The sequence below is a fragment of the Amphibalanus amphitrite genome, unplaced genomic scaffold, assembly GCF_019059575.1.
Source record: "Amphibalanus amphitrite isolate SeventyFive unplaced genomic scaffold, NRLGWU_Aamphi_draft 000139F_arrow, whole genome shotgun sequence".
In the NCBI taxonomy this organism is placed as follows: Eukaryota; Metazoa; Arthropoda; class Thecostraca; order Balanomorpha; family Balanidae; genus Amphibalanus; species Amphibalanus amphitrite.
In genome coordinates, this window is record NW_024881634.1 from 510994 (window position 1) to 530116 (window position 19123).

Consider the following 19123-nt stretch of genomic DNA (forward strand, 5'->3'; position numbering starts at 1 on the left):
TATTTTTTTGCACTTTCGATTTGCGATTAGAATCTTATGACGTCATCAAAAGCAGTTACTTGATGTTTGTGGTCTTGCAGGCCGGTAACTTTTCTTTTGACAGAAGCGGCGCGCTGCAAGATTTTTACGGACGCTTGGGGGCCCAACGAGGCTATGCGCCCTAACCCAACAAGTACAAGTACAAGTAAGTTGGAGAAGAAGTGTGTTGTATTTGTTGTCCAAGCCCCTTGGTCCAAGCTGCTACACGCCCTAACCCAAAACAACAATAAACAACAACGTGTGTTTGTTGTTGGGTCAAAACAATTTTTATGTACCTATTTTGTTTGCTACTAGCGCTGAACCTGGGGTAGTCGAACTACCGTTTTATCCTTAATGAACGCTGTTTTTGTATTATTGGTCACATATCAATATGATCATCCTAGGTCAGCTCCAGACTGGAAAAAATACGCGTTATGCCGAATATGTCTGGCGTAGTGCGGGATTGCGCCGAAAATTTCAGCGCACGTCTGGCGTAACTTCGCATGCACCGAATTCAGAGCATGGCGGCGGACGAATTTTTCGGCACAGGGCGGTCACATAATTTTTTGGCGAAATACGATCACCAAATTTATGCGGTACGCTGGTCAATCTAGCAGCTTATTTGCCCTGCGGGCGTCTCTGGAGAGGTTTCGGGACGAGACGGCCACGCCCCGGTCGTCGCGTGCTCGAACTGGTGAGCCGCTCGAACTCAGCAGTCAGCGGAGAAGTGGCCGCCCAGGTGAGGCCTCAACCCTCAGCGTGGAGATAGGTAAAGAAGACCTGGTTGAACATCGTCAAGCGCCGTTACCTAAGCAATACCGCAGTGGGTTCCTGCCCACTGCAATATCGAGGGGAATGAGAGCGCGGATGACCTGGCAAAACAGACGTCCGCCCTGCCCTCAAACGCCCACTCGCTGACCAGGGCGGTTCACTGTGCGGCCTCGCATCGCATGGTGCGGCGCAGAGCGCGACAACTGCTCAGAATCACTATTCAAGCCACTCCTCGGGAGCACGCCGCCGCTCCCTATCCCCGGAGAGGACCGAGAGGATGCCGTTTCGGTGCACCAGATGAGGGCGGGCCACTGGGGCTGAAGATACCAGCTGTGAAGTGCTGTGGACCGCCAACACCAACAGAAATACAAACCCACAGCCAGATATTACTACATCTCCCCACCCTTTATGACCGACCTCATCTGGTGAGGAATGGATGCGCAGGGCACGGCGAGCACGACCGCACAATGCCAAGGGAGCCGCGCCCGCATTACTTCAGTCTACTGACCAGCCTTCTGACAGGAGAACGAGGAATGGTCGGTCGGGTGCAGTTTTTTGAGCGCGATGCGTGTCCTATCACAATTTGTGCCGCGATCGGCGCTCGGACACGACCTGGCACACAGAATCAAGGCCATCTGTCACGGAGTCACTGGCGACTCTGTACAACGGCGCAGGGTACAACGCGTATAACGCTGGTGACTCGGACACCAGCCAGCACCTGTTACAACACTGATTATGCTGAAGCCATTGGCATCTACTCCTATTCACCTCCCATTCATCCTTAGTATGCGTGGTAGCGCCATAGGGGTCGACGCATTTGATGGTTGTGTTGAACATTGCTTTAAGTACAATTTTGAATCTGGCCCTGTAATGTGCAAATTGAAAAAAACATTTTACATTACTAGCATTCGTTATAATAAGAAAAAATGTGTTGCTTCTACTCATGTGACCCACACATGTCCATAAAATGTTTCAGGTGAAGCAAGTATTCAGTAATGGCAGAAACAAATAACAGCAAGGAATTCCTCTATAGCCATCTAGGAAAGAAGAAACTGGCCCCGGACTACTCTTTGAGAAATTCAGGTAGGTATGCCTAATTAATATTTATGCTTAAGTGCATCCAAATAGTCGTAAATCGCTAGGTAGCAAGCATGTGTGCTTTTATGTGTCTAATACATCGATGTCCAGTTGTGATATATCTAGAGTGGAGGGAGGCTCGTGAGTTCCACATGCTGTTTCCCCGTGTGACCCCTGTGCCCTGCGCTGACTGGCCTCTGGACAGGCCCGTCGCACAGGCAGCGTTTTCTCTGCGAACTGAGGGTCAGCGGCTACCCCTACACGGCCGTTGGCAACTCCACCAACAAAAAGGACGCCCAGACCAATGCCGCCAAGGATTTCATTCAGTACCTCGTCCGCAAGGGCGAGATCAAGCCATCTGATGTACCAGGAGAGGTAAGGGTTTGGCTTTGTGTCACTATTATTAATTTGATATATGCTTACCTCTAGAATTTCAGTCGACATTACTTTTTATTGTAAGATTATCATGCATTGGGTAATCATCTACTGCACTGTGTTCTTGTCAGAAGCTGACTATATCATGGTTTGGCGGACCGGTAATTCTTTTTCTGATTCACCACCGTTTGGTTCACTGTTGCTCACCGGGTGCTGTGGCCCACCGGAACTCGGACCCCTGTGCCGGCTCCCGGAGAGCACAGTGTCCCGGCAGTCCCGCTGACGCACGCTCCTCTGGCAGGGCGGCGGACAGGCCTCGAACAACTCCCAGGCTGGCGGGTATGCCGCGCCGCCGATGCAACCCGTGCCGCAGCTGCACGAGCAGGGCAACGTGTACAAGTGAGTGGGCCAGACTGGCGTGTCGTGGATGCGTCCGCCGGTGCGGAGGATGCCCGAGCTGTTAGTGAAATAATTCACCGAGCTGAGTAATCTCCCTTCTTTGAAAAGCATTGTAATTGGATGTTTGATTCCAGGCCCATCAATTCTGCTCCGGACTCCACCTACCTGGACAAGATCGCCGCCATGAGCGAGAAGGAAGTGGAAGGGGTATGTCTGTTTCCTTCTCCACATGTCTGTGCAGGTCTTCTTTTTGAAACTTATCATTAGCAGTTTGTAATGCATAGTGCAGTCACGTTTTGCACTGAACTCAGTTTAGTTTACAAGCATTGACGCACGGTAACCTCGTATTGGCCGCCACTTTTTTCGACAGTCAATCGTGTGTACAGTATGATTGTTATGCCTCAATAAACGCTTCTGCTGACTCTTCTCCCGCTGTCACACGCTGCTCAGCAAGAGGATGTGGACATCAACGCCAGCATCCACGGCAACTGGAGTATGGAGAATGCCAAGTCCAAGCTGCACCAGTTTCTGCAGAGCAGCCGGCTTCAAGCCGACTACAAGTACTCGCAAGTGGGGCCTGATCACAACAGGTATGTGCTCCCCGCACTTAGACTGGCGCAAATGCACGCTATCCCATCAGTGGTGCTTATTTCCTTTCTGTTATAATCAATATGTGGTAAAGTTCGCGGAGATAAGATGCATTGTTTCGTTGCAATTTTTGCCGTTTTGCTATTTTTTCCGTTCCATGCCGTTTCCGTCAATCCAATTGTTTCTATTTTGCGCATGTTTTCATATAAGAAGGAAGAGAAGAGAGCGAAGAAGACTATTTATGCTCAGTTCCAGTATCGGTAGTGGTTTTTGTTGTGTACTCGATCCTGCTGGACATCATGCCTGTGGTGGCACGTGTCCCAGCCGGCGACTGGTCAGTATGTGCGCCGGCGCCCGAGCCGAGCGGACGGCTCTCTCGCCGGACCCTGTGTGTTCAGTGTGCCGGGTGGTGATCGCACCGGTCACCACCCGGCCGCGCCGGTCTCTCAGTAGCCCGTCACGGAGCGGCCGTCCGTCCGGTCTCCATCTCCGCTCTCTGCTCTCCCCGCGGCGGCGGCCGGCGGCGGTGGCTGGGACCGGCCGCCGCCGTCGGCCGCCGACCGGCTACGCTGGAGGCGCCGCGCGCGGCCCGCGGCCGGCTCCGCTGACCGGGCCCGCGCGGCGCCGTTACAGACCTGTGACCGACCTGACCGGACGGACGGCCGCCTCCCGGGCGACGCGCCCCCGTCCCTGGCATCGAGCGCTGACGGTGAGTTGATTGGATCGGTGCCTGCTGATCAATCCTCTTTGGACCCTGACCACCTTCTGAGCGAGGCTGTGCTACGGCTCTAATTGTTTTTTGGTGATCATTGGTCTGTTTTAGCCAATGCTTATCGCCCTTTTTCCCCTTTTGCTTACTTTAGGAAGCATAAGTAACTTTCGTCTTTTCCTTGAAGCGCCTGTTCATTTGATTTTTCTTCGTGCCCTTTGACTGCATTGAAGGCGGTGTTATATGAATCCATTGCTTTTCCAGGAGCTTTGTGGCTGAGATGGGCTTCTACGTGCGAGAGCTGGGACGAAACATCCACGCCCGCGAGCAGGGATCCAACAAACAGGTGCTGCATCCGTCCCTTCTTTCGACGACGCTGATCGCTTAGTCTTGTTCATTTTTATCCGTGCTATGTGTTATGTTTTATGTAACCACTTTAAGCAACAAGTACTTCAACCCGACCACTATCATGCCCGTCCCCTTCGTTCAGCCCCCTCGCTGTCCCCTTCACCCTGTGACCCCCCCCCCCCCCCTCCCTCCCCCTCCATCCGTCAGGCGGCGTCCAAGGCGTGCGCGCTGTCTCTGGTGCGTCAGCTGTTCCACCTGGGTGTCATCGAGCCGTTCTCGGGCACCCTGAAGAAGGAACGCTCCGAGGAGATGCCGGCCTACCCTGTGGCCGTGTCGCCAGAGCTCAGCGACCAGCTGGACAAGCTGCTGGACAAACTCGGACTGAAGCCGCCCTCCAAACTGGTCAGTGGCGTATTGTGGTCTGCGGCCCATCGTCCGACAATTACAGTCGAACATTCCGTCAGGACGACGAGACAGGGGATCAGACATGAATTCATTGACCACCGTTTCAAACAGATGCTTTATTTTCTTTAAAAAAAACTCCTTTAGAACACTTCGTAGTAAAATTTGCTGCGGCTTCGGTTCGCCTGTTCTACTCTGGATTGGTAGTAGTCTAGCACAGGCTGAATTTGGACTTAATTAGCGATCCCCTTGTCTTGGTGACTTGAATATCACGTATTGTAATCTCTTTAGGAGGCTATATGATGTCCCACTGCTGCACGTGCCCTATCCACCCACGTCCACCCAACATTCCCATCTGGACGGTCACACCAACCTCAAGCAGGAGTGTCACTGGACCCCCCCCCCCCCGCCCCCGCCGTCAGGAGTCCACCACCGACGAGCCGGTCTCTCTCGTCACCGACACTCGCCTGGCCGAGTTCACGGCGGCCGCCCACCCGCAGCCGGCCGGGGTCGTCTCCTGGTCACCCCCGCAGCCCAACTGGAACCCCTGGACGGCATGTAACATCGACGAGGGGCCCCTGGCCACGGTAAGTAGGGGGCTGGGAGGCGGCGACTGGTGGAAAGGGGCTTGAACGGCTGCTTTTTCATTCATTCATTCATTCATTTATTTATTTCGTATGATCTCCGTAACATGACTTTTATGATCAAGACTTAATACAAAGTCATAAAAGCAAGTGAATAAAACACGGCGAAAAAATGAATAAAAAACTTTTCCTGTGCTACTATAGTGATGCGGCTCTGATACCTAGGTCTCAGACGAGGGAGTGATATTAGCTGTTTCTGTCTGTTGTACTGCTGGATACCTTGTGTAAGGACTGATGAATGTTTGTTCGTTCCATCTTCATCACTTATCACTCGCCATCCCTCGGCAGGCCACGCTGGACGCCATCTCGGAGGACCTGTGTCGCAGCTACCAGGACCAGCTGAAGGAGGACACGCAGCTACAGAAGATGGTGGAGGAGCGTCAGAAGCTGCCCGTGTTCGAGACCAGGGAGCACATCCTGCACACCATCAACAACAACCCGGTGGTGGTGATCCGAGGCGCCACCGGCTGCGGAAAGACCACGCAGGTGAGGACGGAGGGGCTGGATGAGATGAAAATCGAATGGGTAGACAGTTGAGACGAGGGATGAGGGACAGTAATCTGGTGGCTACTGGGGTGGGGAGAGAGCGGTTCGGATGGATAGCTGGCGTGAAGGGAGGAATTTTTGCTGTTGGTCGGTGGGCGCGGGACAGGTGGTTGCAGGCTGGAGGGCGGAGGGGTTAATTTGATATTGTGAAAAATGTCGGGTTTTTAGAAACTGCCAGCGATATTCAGGAGGCGGATAAGTAGGCTGTGCAAACTGTAATGCGCGGTTCCCACATAGACCGGTAGAGATGGGACGGTGAGAAAACGGAAGAAATCGTTGGTTTGGCGTATTCTGCCCAGAAGTTGAACACAGCCTAGAGTTGGTAGCACCGATCCGAATATGGTAACACAGGGAGACATCGTGAGATATGGGGAAACATCGTAAGCGTACTGTAGTACTGCGCGCCGTGACGGAGACCGTACGCGCGGCGTCTGCGGTCGGCAGATTGCGGTGTCAGAGACTGTACGCGCGGGGCCAGCGTCGCCGGCGGGAGAGAGGGGAGGGAGATTATCGCGGGTAGAGCGAGAGAGAGAGCGTGGGCGCGCGGGTTTGGGGGTTGTGCGTGGATTGAACAGTGTTATCAAGAGTGTCACAATCTATATTATAAATGGTAAGTAAAGACAGGCTGGTTGACACGTGCCTGTGGTATGTACGTCTGGGAAAGGCACGCAGCGAATTTACGACAAGAAAGTGCGAATTTTCATCATTTCAGCTGTTGCATTGTATTATATTTTTATTATTATTTCATTTTTCACTTTCCTTTCAACTCTTTTCTTTCCTTTCACTTTCAAAGGAAAAGAAACCCTTTCGCCCATGGTTGGAACAGATAGCAGCCTCAATATCTACATAGTTGCATTCAGATACATAATCATACATAATAATGAATATGCAATTCTTCCCACAAATGAAACAAAGGTGCAACGACCTGGTCTTCTCACTATGTTGATGTAGGGAAAATGTATATCCGCGCGCTCAGATCGCCTTTCTTCTGAACTGTCAACGTACGAAAACGGACAAAAAGTTCAACAGTGTTCAACTTTTGCCCCACGAGCTGACGGGGCGATATCGTCACCGGGATCGAACACAAACCGGCCCGTGGAAACGCCGCAAACCACCGGTTCCCATATCCACCGTCAGAGATCGGACATAATCAGCTGACTGCGCCTCCGCTTTCTCCCGATGGCTCCCGATCTTGTACGTTTTCGTCCGTTACCGTCCGGCCCGACATCTACCGGTCCATGTGGGAACCGCCCATAAGCGACACTTCGGAGGCGGTAGAATGACAATCTCGCAGGCTCTGGCGTGGGTTTGCCAGTCCATACAGCGACCTGTTCCCTGTCCGCCGTTGACCCATCCTTCCGCCAGTGACCGTCTACCGTTCTCTCCCGTCTCAGGTGTGCCAGTACATCCTGGACGAGCACATCCAGTCGGGCCAGGGAGGCCACTGCAACATTGTCGTCACCCAGCCGCGGCGCATCTCGGCCGTCTCTGTGGCCGACCGCATCTGTCAGGAACGTAACCAGCCGCTGGGACAGGCGGTGGGCTACAGCGTGCGCTTCGAGTCGGCTCTGCCGCGGCCCTACGGCTCCATACTGTTCTGCACCGTCGGTCAGTCTGGAGGGAGGGGATGGTGGCAGGCTACCGGTGGTTAATATTGGTGTGGATTTGTGGGTGGTGGCTAGGCTATGTTTAGATATGTGCATTGTGGATGTTTATCGGAAAAATGCAGTGGCATGTCAGCCAATGATCACGATTGGGCTGTAAATATACAATATTGAGGTTTTTTGTTTATCAGGCACCACCATGCTGGTCGTGTGTCAATAATGTCATCATTACGAGTATGCGGGAATGTGTGGACCCACGATAGGTCACCTGTCTGAATCGGCTTGTCCACTTCTTTTCTTTCGTACCAGTGCGTCGTATGACTGCCTTGTCTACCCTCCCCTCCCATCCCTATCAGTCCTCCGGCCGACTCCCCCGTCCTTCTGATTGTTCCTCCCACTGCCTGACTGACTGCTCCGCTGTCTGCCAGGCGTGCTGCTCCGTAAGCTGGAGGCGGGCCTGCGCGGCATCTCCCACGTCATCGTGGACGAGATTCACGAGCGGGACATCAACTCGGACTTCATCCTGGTCGTGCTGCGAGATATGGTCAGTGTCGGGTGCTCTCCGCTGTCTGCCAGCCCCCCCCCCCCCGCCCTTACGGAGCGTGCACGCCTCTGAACAGCAGCAACCTGAATGTCACGCCATGTAATTGGCAGCCCTGCCCTATTTAACTTCACTTTTTGTACCAACAATAGCCGCATTTCTGACTGTCTCCTGCCTGATTTAAAGGTAGTGTGCCACCTTCCAAAGATTTCCCATTTTATTTTTCCTAGGATAAGAAGCTTCTGTTTTTACCTAATATCGCAAAAAAATCAAAAAAGGGCCTAAAATAGTGCTTTTTTCGCCTAAAAGTTTATCGGTTTTTCGATATGTATAACAACTGTAGTGGGCTGACCTGCAAACAGGCGTCGGCAACAATCGCGAATGCGGCGCACATGTGACAATAAGCAAAGGTCATTATAGAGTTACGACGTACGGGAATGAGTTATCAGCTGTCTAATCGTAGACAACACAATGTCGAGCCTTAAACTGTAAGCCTGTATTGGTATTGTTTCTTTTATTTGGCTGTCGAACATTATTTATGGTTTGAAATATAATTTTATGTAAAATAATTGATATGAAAAAGCCGTCTCTTAACCCTCGCCCGCACATGGGGGGGGGGGGGGGTGGTTGCCACCCCCCCCCCCCCCCCCAGGTAGTCTTTCTGCTCTGCACTCAACATTTTTAAAGCTAGAAGGCTGATTTTTCGTATAGCTGCTCCTCTATCCTTTCTTGATGTCCACTGAAAATTTCAAGTTTCTGTGGTTTTTGGTTTCGGAGATATGACCTTGTTTTTCAGGTCATGTCATGACCCAAATGGCCAATTCTCAACATCTTGCGTTGGCTATGGGCCTTGTGAGCTTTTAACACCTTGATTTCGGCCTTTTATGCCAATCCTACCTCCCACCTATCATGAAACATGTTGTTCGACGATGTACAGAGGTCAAGGTCAGGGTCAAGGTCAACCTAGGTCATCTAAGATAATTGCGTTTTAGGCAAGCTGAATTTACTTTTTTGAAATTTTTTGACTACATTTTTGGTAAAAGCTTCTCAGATCATGATTTCATGTAATATGGACACATAAACAATCGGTGCACACATCAGTATACACACAGACACACACAGACATACAAACACATATTATTGACCTTGACCTAACTTGACCTGAGATGACCTCAGCAGCAAAAACCTGGTCGGGTAGTGTGACAAAGAGGTTCTAGCTGGCTTGGCACCAGAAAACGGCATCGTCATCGGTATATGACAAGCAGCGCGCTTGATATCCAACGGTGACCTAAAACAGCAACATTTTTTAGTTTGACCTGACCTGGAAGGTCAATGACTGACCTGAGAAGGTAAAACTGGGTATCATTGGATTCGTCTCTTCCCAAAGAATCTTTTTGGTCTTTACCGCTAAGCTCTATCTCCAACAGGAACGAAACGGCGCGGGGGGGGGGGGTGGCAACCACCCCCCCCCCCCCCCCATGTGCGTTCTAGGATGGGAAAATGGCATGTGCGGGCGAGGGTTAAGTTATGACCCCATTTCACCACACGCAAGTGGCAGAAATGACAATGATCAGCTGACGCATTTTTCTTGGCCGAAGTCAGAGCGCGCGGCCCGACGCACCACCACCGCACCACAAAGTATGAGCAGAAGCCGCGCCCAAAGCCAGGGCCCCGGTAACGTGAGGTAGCCGAGTCGGGGCAGCGTGCGCTGACCCAAGCCGGGGCCGCAGCTTTGGGCGCGGTCTACCGCATCCCCGCGGGCAGCCCCGGGCTATCACATGACACCGGGAGGACGCGCGGCCCCGGCTTGGGTCAGCGCACGCTGCCCCGACTCGGCTACCTCACGTTACCGGGGCCCTGGCTTTGGGCGCGGTCTACCGCACCACCTAACAGGCGTGTTCGAAACCGCAGGAGATGATGATGAACGGGTTTATCGAAACTTGATTGGATGAGCATATCGGTAATAGCGATTTCAGTGTGTGCATTTATTGTTCATAGTGGTGTGAAATGTGGTTGGGGTACGACCGACAACCCGTCGGGGCGAATTTCGCACTGGGTTACTCAAAATTTGAAGAATTTAAGACGTTTCCATGAGTTTTGAAGGTATGGATAAGTTCTAAAAATCCGGTTCTCCTTATCTGGGCCATTAACTCCATACGGTCCAGGAAAGCTGGCACACTACCTTTAACAACATGCTTCAAATACCAGTGCTATGGCTGCCGTTTATATCGCCGCTCTGCCACCGGTCATGTCACTACTCTGATCATGGCAGTATCTCAATTGCTTGCGCTCCCGGACCTGACGCTGTGACTTCAGTGTCTGCAGATCCGTCAGTGCCCGGACCCGCGTCTGATCCTGAAACTGTATCTGTTCACTGTTTGCAGATTCGTCAGTACCCGGACCTGCGTCTGATCCTGATGTCGGCCACCATCGACACCACCCTGTTCACCGACTACTTCGGCGGCTGTCCGGTCATCGAGGTGTCCGGACGCACCTACCCCGTCAAAGGTCAGAGCGCACTTCAATTAGGATAATGCCCTATCGAAAGTTAGAATTCAAACCACCCATCCATCGAGGCCACCCGTCAGAAGTCAGACCCCACTACCCTCAGAGCTCAGTTTCCCCTACTCCCCCCCCCCCCCCCTCCCACCTTCATAGCACAACCTGTCAGAGATCCGAAGCTCACCGCCAACGCCGTTACCAGTGTAAATATGTATGGCATTATTGGCCTGAAACATGTGCCATCCGATGGTCTATGAAAAGGCCAGAGTATCGGACTATATTCAAATTTTTACTCAATGTGCAAACACTTCAGATGATTGACCATGTATGCTGATTATGTTGTGATTTGTTTTCTTAGTTTATGCTATGGAGTTCAATGAACCATTTCAGTGCTTGTCGCTGTAGTGCGTCAATGTTTGAGTGTCGCATTGTCTCTGAGTTACAGTGTTGCTGAGTATCTGTGCTCTCTCCCGTGACAGAGTATTTCCTGGAGGACTGCGTGGAGCTGTGCAAGTTCGTGCCGGTGCCCGACACCAGAAAACGGAAGAGGGATGATGACGATGACGGCGGACTGGCGGACGGAGACGACGGACCCGCCTCCAAGAACCTCAACAAGGTACGGACCCTGGACCCGCCTCCAAGAACCTCAACAAGGCACGGACGGCGTGCGGCTTGGACGGATTGTGATTGGGCTCACTCACTGTCAGGTGTTTGACTATTGCACGTAGCTGTTTTACCGTGGCTTTCCCCCTACTGTTGTCTGAGCCGAACTCGCTGATTGCCTGCCTGACCGCTGACCTTCGCTCCGCCCGCAGGTGGTCGACCCTCGCCAGTACTCGCCGGCCACCCAGGCGGCAATGAGTCAGCTCTCCGAGAGGGAGACCAGCTTCGAGCTGATCGAGGCGATCCTGCGCTACTGCAAGGACACGGGCACACCGGGCGCCGTGCTTGTCTTCCTGCCCGGCTGGAATCTGATATTCGCCCTGCTCAGACACCTGCAGCAGAGCTCCACATTCGGTAGGTGGTGGTGCTGCGGGAAAGCAGAGGAGTGAGGAGGGGTATGTTCAACGGAGACCCACCTTGGGTATGGGTAGTGGTGTTACCATGGGAAGGTAGGGTAAGGGGCGTCTTCAGCTGCAAAGTCCCATCGGGTAGGCACTGTTAAACTGTTGGGAGGCTGGGGAGAGGCATAGTGTAGGGCGATAGTGATATGTAACGGGTGATCGGATTTCTACGTGTCTGCTCCTCGTCCTACTTTGCGACCTCTTCACCTTGTTTTGATCTTGTCTTGATGGTGTTACCCTTAGTCCTGACCGGTGTCACCGGACTGCCACAGGTGGTCCCGACTACCTGGTGCTGCCTCTGCACTCCCAGCTGCCGCGGGAGGACCAGCGGCGAGTGTTCGACCCCGTGCCGGAGCACGTGACTAAGGTACAGCAGCCGCCGGCAGCTCCGCGCTCGGGGATGGTGTCGAAACTTTTAACATTCTAGCATGCATGTGACACACAGCCTACGTGTCCCAAGCATTGTTCTGTCTTTAGCAGAAGCGATAAAGCAGCTCCGTGAAGCCGTGAGATATTGACATTGCCATGCTCCGCCCAGGCTGGCGGCAGCGTGGCATTGCGGTGTTATAGTTACGTACGCATGGTGCTAACGGCCGTTTCAACTGAATGAATGTTGATGGTATGCACTCGCCTCTGATTCGGATACATGGCGCGTTCGCTAAACATAACTTTTAGACCTATTCACGACGATATGTGCCAGAAGGAAACACGTTTGCCTGATCTCCTTTTGTATGCTGAGGAACACTGCTCGTTCGACCGTCCTATTCATACGAAAGTGCTGTTCTAACATTCCTGAAATGGCTCTACCCCCTCCCACTCTCTCCTCAGATCATCCTGTCGACCAACATCGCCGAGACATCCATCACCATCAACGACGTGGTGTTCGTCATTGACTCCAGCAAGGCCAAGATGAAGATGTTCACCTCGCACAACAACATGACCAACTACGCCACGGTGTGGGCGTCCCGCACGAACCTGGAGCAGCGGCGGGGCCGCGCCGGCCGCGTGCGGCCCGGATACTGCTTCCACCTCTGCAGCCGCGCCCGGTTTGAGCAGCTCGAGGAGCACGTTACGCCGGAGATGTTCCGAACGCCACTGCACGAGGTGGCGCTCTCCATCAAACTGCTCCGGCTGGGAGGTGTCGGTGACTTCCTCTCCAAGGTACGCACCGCGATCAGAGGAGTGGAGCGATGGAAGGGGTAGACAGTCTGGTGTAATGCCTTGGGTGCTAATTACGTTTCATGTTATAAATATCGGTGAATGTCTAGGATCAAAGCACCTTTGAGTTTTATCACATGTGTGGGTCCAAGCGGCGTCTGGCCCGTTGACTGCTTGGTGGTGCGTTTGTATAAGTGCCGACTGTTAACCCCTGCAGCCCATTAGTCCCCTAAACCAGTATGTGTCTCTGTTACCAGGCGGTGCAAGCGCCGCCGATCGACGCCGTCATCGAGGCCGAGTTTCTGCTGCGCGACATGCGCTGTCTGGACTCCCAGAACGAGCTGACGCCGCTGGGACGGCTGCTGGCGCGCCTGCCGGTCGAGCCCCGCCTGGGCCGGATGCTGGTGCTGGCCTCCTGTTTCGGTCTGGCCGACGCCGCGTGCACGGTGGCCGCTCAGTCGGACGGCGGCGACGTGTTTCTGTCGGCACTGGGCTCAGAGCAGCGGCGCGTCACCTATCAGCAGCGCCGGTTCGCCGGCAACAGGTGCTCCGACCACCTGGCCACGCTGAACGCGTTTCAGGTGAGCGCGCCGGCCGGGGAGAGGAGAGGAGGGCATTGCCGTGGTGACCTGAGAGTGGGGAGCTGCTGTGCGGTTTGCTACTCCAACGACCAGGGGCCGTATTCACGTCGACTTCGTAAGTCAATTTTCGTTCGTAAGTATAATTTGGTATTCACGTCGACACTTCTTAAGTTTTTTCTTACGAAATGTCTGGATATCTACGAAAATCGGTATTCACGTCAAAATTCGTAGGAATATCCTACGAAATTCTTAAGAAGTATTTGGTGCAATGACCTTTGCTTTAATCATTGAGATTTAGGGATCCTCCTTGTAAGGATGTACACAGCTATTCATACATTTTTGCATTTCATTTTATTGGAACCAGTAAGACGCCTTTTGGGGCCACAAACGAGCCAGCGCGAGAGTGAGACCCAGGGGCGTAGCCAGGATTTCCTCCAGGAGGGGGCCAAACTTACAGGGGCCCAAGGTGAACCCCCTCAAAATCCAAAAAGTCATCGGATTTCATCCACTATTTTTTTTTGGAGGGGGCCCAAATAAATTTAAAAAAAGATTAAAAAATGAAAAAAAAATGTTAGAACTGAGGGGCAAGCAGTCCATGGGTCCCTGCTAGATAGGCCCACGAAGCCAATGGCCCCGAGGGGCCAGTGGCAGGGTCTCAGGTCCGAAGGGCCCCTGCGAAGACAATGGAGAGGGCCCCAAAGGGCCAGTGGCAGGGTCTCAGGTGCGAAGGGCCCCTGCGAACACAATGGAAAGGGGCCCCGAGGGGCCCAGTGGCAAAACTTTAGGCCCGAAGGGCCCTTTTATAACCAATGAAGAGGGCCAGAGGGGCCCTATCGGCAAGGTCTCAGGCTTGAAGGGCTCCTGCGAACTCAATGGAGGGCCCCGAGGGGCCCAGTGGCAGGGTCTCAGGCCCAAATGGCCCTTCTATAACCAATGGAAAGGGCCCAGAGGGGCCCCAGTGGCAGATTAACTTCGCTTGACGGGGCCCCTGATAACTTGACGAGGGCACTCTAAGCAACAGAAAAACCCCCTGAATACACGACAGGGCCCCCTGAGCGCATGGAGGGGCCCCTGATCGCTTCACGGGGCCCTCTAAGCCACAGAAAGGCTCTCTGAGTACACGACAGGGCCCTCTAAGTGCATGAAGAGGCCCCTGAGCGCGCGTGACGGGTCCTCTGATCTACAGGAAAACTCTCTGAGCATATTAAGGACCCCAAGGGGCCCCTGAACGCCTGACAGGGCCAGGCGCGTAGCCAGGATTTTCCTCAGGGGGGGAGGGGCAATCAGACCGAAAGGGGCCCATGTGAGCGAAGGGGCCCAACATTTTCTTAATTTCATGACGTAGTTATTTGCTTAACTACCTTAAAATTACGAAGGGCCCCTGCGAACCCAATGGAGAGGGCGCCGAGGGGCCCAGTGGCAGAGCCTCAGGCCCTAAGGGCCCTTTTATAACCAATGAAGAGAGCCCAGAGGGCCCTAGCGGCAAGGTCTCAGGCCCGAAAGGCCCCCGCGAACCCAGTGGAGTGCCCTGAGGGGCCCTTACGCTACTTTTATTGTGCCCCTTGGCCCTTACCGTACTTATGACACTATTTTCCCGTCTTATTGAAAAGACTTCGCTTCGCTCGCTCGCTGGTAATAATTTAGCTCAATAATAACAGCCATTCTTAGTCCAGACAACCGTAAGTGTCAATTCTTAAAATAATTCGTCATTTTCGTCTTAGCCTACTTCACTGATTTATCGTTGCATCAGTTTACGACAGCTCGGTGAGTATTCGTAACTCCACCATACCGTTAACATTATGTTCTTACGAAAAACTTAAGAAATTCTTAAGATGACACGACGTGAATCGCACTTACGAAATTCTTACGAGAATTCTTAAGAAAAGGTCGACGTGAATCGCAAACTGTCTACGACAATTTTTTTATTCCTAAAATATTTTTGCTGTCGACGTGAATACCAAATTTTCGTAAGAAGTAGGTCGTGCGTAAGAAAATTCTTACGAAAAAGATCTACGTGAATACGGCCCCTGGTCACTGGTGAAATCATCTCAGTAGGCGGAACTATGGTCATGAGTACCCAAATATAGGAACGTTCCCATTTTTGGGAACGGAGTTCCCAAATATGGGAACGGGCGTTCCCATTTATGAGAACGGAAGGCAATTTTTCGGCCGTTCGCCCACTAAAACTCGCATCACGTCTCAAAAAAGTGCACGCTGATTTAAGTATCTACTAAATCTCCATAAAGTTATCTTTAATCTGACCGTGGAACAAGGAAATTGACCGTGGAATGACATTTTTAATGATTTTTTAAAAATGACAGAATGGTGGAAATATGGGTTATACGACATTTAACGTGCAATTTTAAGGAAAATGAAGCATTTTTTAGTTTGAGGTAAAGTATAATAATTTTCGCCTGGTTATGAACTTTCATACTATCGACACCAGATGCTGACAAATGCAAGCGAAGACGCGGACGGTCCCGAGGTAATATTGTTGACTTTTGGTGTCGGGGCGGACGACCGCGTGGAACGTGAGTGAATTTACCCAACTACTGTTGTAAACTCAGTTTAAGTGGTTGAAAATTATTCAGCTGTATTTTATCAACCCTGAAAGACATATTTTATTTGGATGCTAGCTGTTTAGCGTTGCTTTTAAGGAGCGTCATGAGCGTGGTTTTTGCCTTCGGTATTTTTAAGCACGATCGTTTTGGGGGAATTTCTTTTATGCAGGTCGCCCTGTGTGGCTTATTTATAATTCTTATGCTGATTTTGATCATTTCTCGTGCCCATCCTACCAGGCTTTTTGCCACTTACACTCATTAAGAAAGGAAAAAAGTAGATTTATATTGGGACTAGGTGTTTTGAGAGTGAAACATTTCAGCGTTCCCATTTTTGGATACTTACTTGTGCTCGTCAACTATCAGTGTTAAACAGACAGGTGTTTTACATGCCTCCACCCTCGGCGCGGACGGTGTATATAGGCATAGAAGACCTTGTTGAACATCGCTGAGCGTTGTGAATTACGTAATCCTGCAGAGGGGGGCGTGCCCGCTGCGGGATCGACGGGATAAGAGCGCAGAAGACCCGGCGAAACATGCGGCGGTCTTGCCGGAAAGTCATCTTATGATTGTTGCGTTAACAATAACCTGCGGCGTTGGACGTGATGCTTGTTAATGAAAAGAGCCCGTGAAAGGCGTCGGTGAAATCGTTCCCAATTTTGGGTACGCCGTTCCTATAATAAGGAACGCTTGCAGCGCCAGTGTACGAGAGCGTTCCCAAATTTGGGCACGCGGCCCGGGCGGTGGACTGCTTTAGAAATAGAGGAACGATTTGAAGCTACGATTGGCCTTACAATATCAAACTCTTTCCCAACAATATTGAGACAAATATCAGGCGGTTCACGATCGTTTTATATTTTTTGGACGTCATTTCACGGTTCTTCTTCTTGTTTTAAACAATGCCTACATGGCGTTCCCATATTTGGGTTTATCGTTCCCAAACATGGGAACGAAAATGCGTTCCCAAAAATGGGCACGCTTGACCATAGTTCCGCCTACTGATCTGGTTGGTGCAGTAATCTTTCTATGCTCAGAAGATCTAGGCTGGCTCATTAGTCATTGATGCGTGGTGTCGATCATAGGTCATTTTGCATTCCGTTGCTCGTTTTCGATTGTTTTTTTTTCGATTTTGCAGTGCTTTGTAGCGTCTATTACCCATTTCATCGTACTAGGTCCGAGTGTCTGATAATGTGCAGCTTCCCCTGTGTCGGAAGTCAGATCTGTACAGCTTCCCGCTCATTGTTCTGAATCTATGAACTGACTATCACCTCATCCGCCTGTCCTCCAGGCGTGGGAGAACGCCCGCGAGGGCGGCGAGCAGGCCGAGATCCAGTTCTGCGACAACCAGATGCTGTCGATGCCCACGTTGCGCGTGATGTCCGAGGCCAAGAACCAGCTAAAGCAGCTGCTGGTGTCGGCCGGATTCCCCGAGCAGTGCCTGCAGCCTGTGCCGATGGACTTCAACGGGCCCGACACCGGTCTGGACACGCTGGCTGCGCTCCTGGCGGCTGGCACCTACCCCAACGTCTGCTACCACAAGGAGAAGCGCAAGGTGCGTGCTTGCGGATCGGCCGGCGAGGCAGTCAGGCAGTAATTGATATGCCTGGTTGGTTACTGATGCTTTGGTTTTTGGCAGCACCGATTATTTTGAAAGTAATCTGTGCCAGGTGCCTGCGTGAGATGCGGGCTCGGGTTTGCATTGCAGTGCCTTAATTGTATTCCCAGGCGCCGTTAGCCCGTGAACTATGCATCAAGTGACCTGAAAATGACCCTCTCCGTCCAGGTGCTGACGATGGAGTCGAAGATGGCGCTGGTGCACAAGTCCTCCGTCAACTGCAACAAGTTCGAGGTGACGTTCCCCTCGCCGTTCTTCGTGTTCGGCGAGAAGATCCGGACGCGCGCCGTCAGCTGCAAGCAGATGACGATGGTGACGCCGCTGCACCTGCTGCTCTTCGCCTCGCGGCGCGTTGAGGTCATCAAGGAGGTGGTGCGCCTGGACGGCTGGCTCAACCTGGCCATGCCGGCCGAGCTGGCGGCGCGCGTGGTGCTGCTGCGGCCCGCCCTAGAGCAGCTGCTCGTGCACGCGTGCACCGACCCCGAGTCGCTGAGCCAGCCGAGCGAGAACGACGCGGCCATCGTGGCGTGTGTGCGCCAGCTGTGCCAGCTGAACGCCGCCCGATACGGGATGGCCCCGCTGCCGCCGCCGCCCGGTCACGGCAACAAGAGGCCGTTCCACGGTCCGCCGCCGCCGCGCGGACCACCGCCCTTCGCAGGTGAGCAGCGACCGACCGAGCCGACTGCAGACCGAACTGTGGTGTAGTTATGGTAGGATAGTGGGGACACGACAGCGGGCATGGCGGCTAGTCAACTGGAACTTATGAAAATAAATACACATGGCGGTGAAAATAAAATCGCCTGGCGGAATGAAACCAAGTGCCTGCTCCGTTACGAAGTATAACCTTTTCTTAAAGAGTATGTAGTTGAATGCCCCAAAAATCAGTCAAGACAGTTAACTTTCGTTACACTCAGCTCCATGACCGATGAACTATGATAGCTAGCGGCCCCATGATTTCCTGTTGTCGTGACGGTTGAGGTGAGTTTTGACAGTCTGTTGTGTTGGCGGGTCAGTGGTGTTAAGATCCACCCACGGAACTGTGGACGCTGACCGGTTGTCTTTACTCCCTAGGCGGCGGCCGCGGCGGATCCTTCAACTCCATGTTCGGACACCACGGCGGATACCGACCGCGCATGCGCGGTGGCCCACGAGGCTTCGGCGGCCCGCGCGGAGGCTTCGGGGGCCCGCGCGGCGGCTACGGACCGCGCATGGGAGGCGGGTACTAAGCGGAGTGTCGGCACCAGGTGGGCGGGCGGTCTGTGCCCAGTGCCGGTGGTTCGGCGACTGTTTGTCGGGTCATTGGGGACGCGTCGGCTGATCTCTGAAGCAGCACGGTGGGATCACATCGCCGGTTGACGCTTGTGCTTCGCCCAGTCTACTTACACGGGACGTGTATGTAGTGGTTTGATTTGCCCGATTTTCATGGACACTGCCCTTCACGACTATAATTGTTTCCAATTTGTTTCATTCTAAAAATGAACTTGGGGTTAAATGATTCAGGTTTCCTTCTGCTTGTGAGATAGTGGGGTGCCTAGTATTGTTTTTGTCATTTTAGTGCTTTTGGGGGAATACATTCATTGTCACCAAACCAACAAGTGTTTTAGGATTAATTCCTATCACCTG

The 19123-nt window shown here is 52.6% G+C and overlaps 1 protein-coding gene across 3 annotated transcripts; it reads left to right on the forward strand.

Annotated features, from left to right (window-relative positions):
* The first annotated feature begins 83 nt into the window (after positions 1-83).
* Positions 84-19092, forward strand: LOC122382437 (ATP-dependent RNA helicase A-like). 3 transcript variants are annotated; one of them, XM_043367742.1, is made up of 22 exons: positions 153-184; positions 1766-1872; positions 2072-2241; positions 2543-2640; positions 2775-2847; positions 3091-3230; positions 3862-3937; positions 4202-4283; positions 4493-4687; positions 5110-5274; positions 5620-5817; positions 7272-7485; positions 7910-8025; positions 10407-10530; positions 11004-11140; positions 11340-11541; positions 11861-11955; positions 12417-12749; positions 13004-13327; positions 17174-17437; positions 17669-18158; positions 18572-19092. In XM_043367742.1, the coding sequence occupies exons 8-22, from the start codon at positions 4218-4220 to the stop codon at positions 18724-18726; spliced, it is 3078 nt and encodes a 1025-aa protein (XP_043223677.1). In that variant the 5' UTR covers positions 153-184; positions 1766-1872; positions 2072-2241; positions 2543-2640; positions 2775-2847; positions 3091-3230; positions 3862-3937; positions 4202-4217; the 3' UTR covers positions 18727-19092. The 3 variants fall into 3 exon arrangements, with proteins under 3 accessions (XP_043223676.1, XP_043223677.1, XP_043223675.1); XM_043367741.1 differs by lacking the exon at positions 3862-3937 and having other exon boundaries at positions 84-184; XM_043367740.1 differs by lacking the exons at positions 153-184; positions 3862-3937 and adding an exon at positions 214-277.
* Positions 19093-19123: the final 31 nt, after the last annotated feature.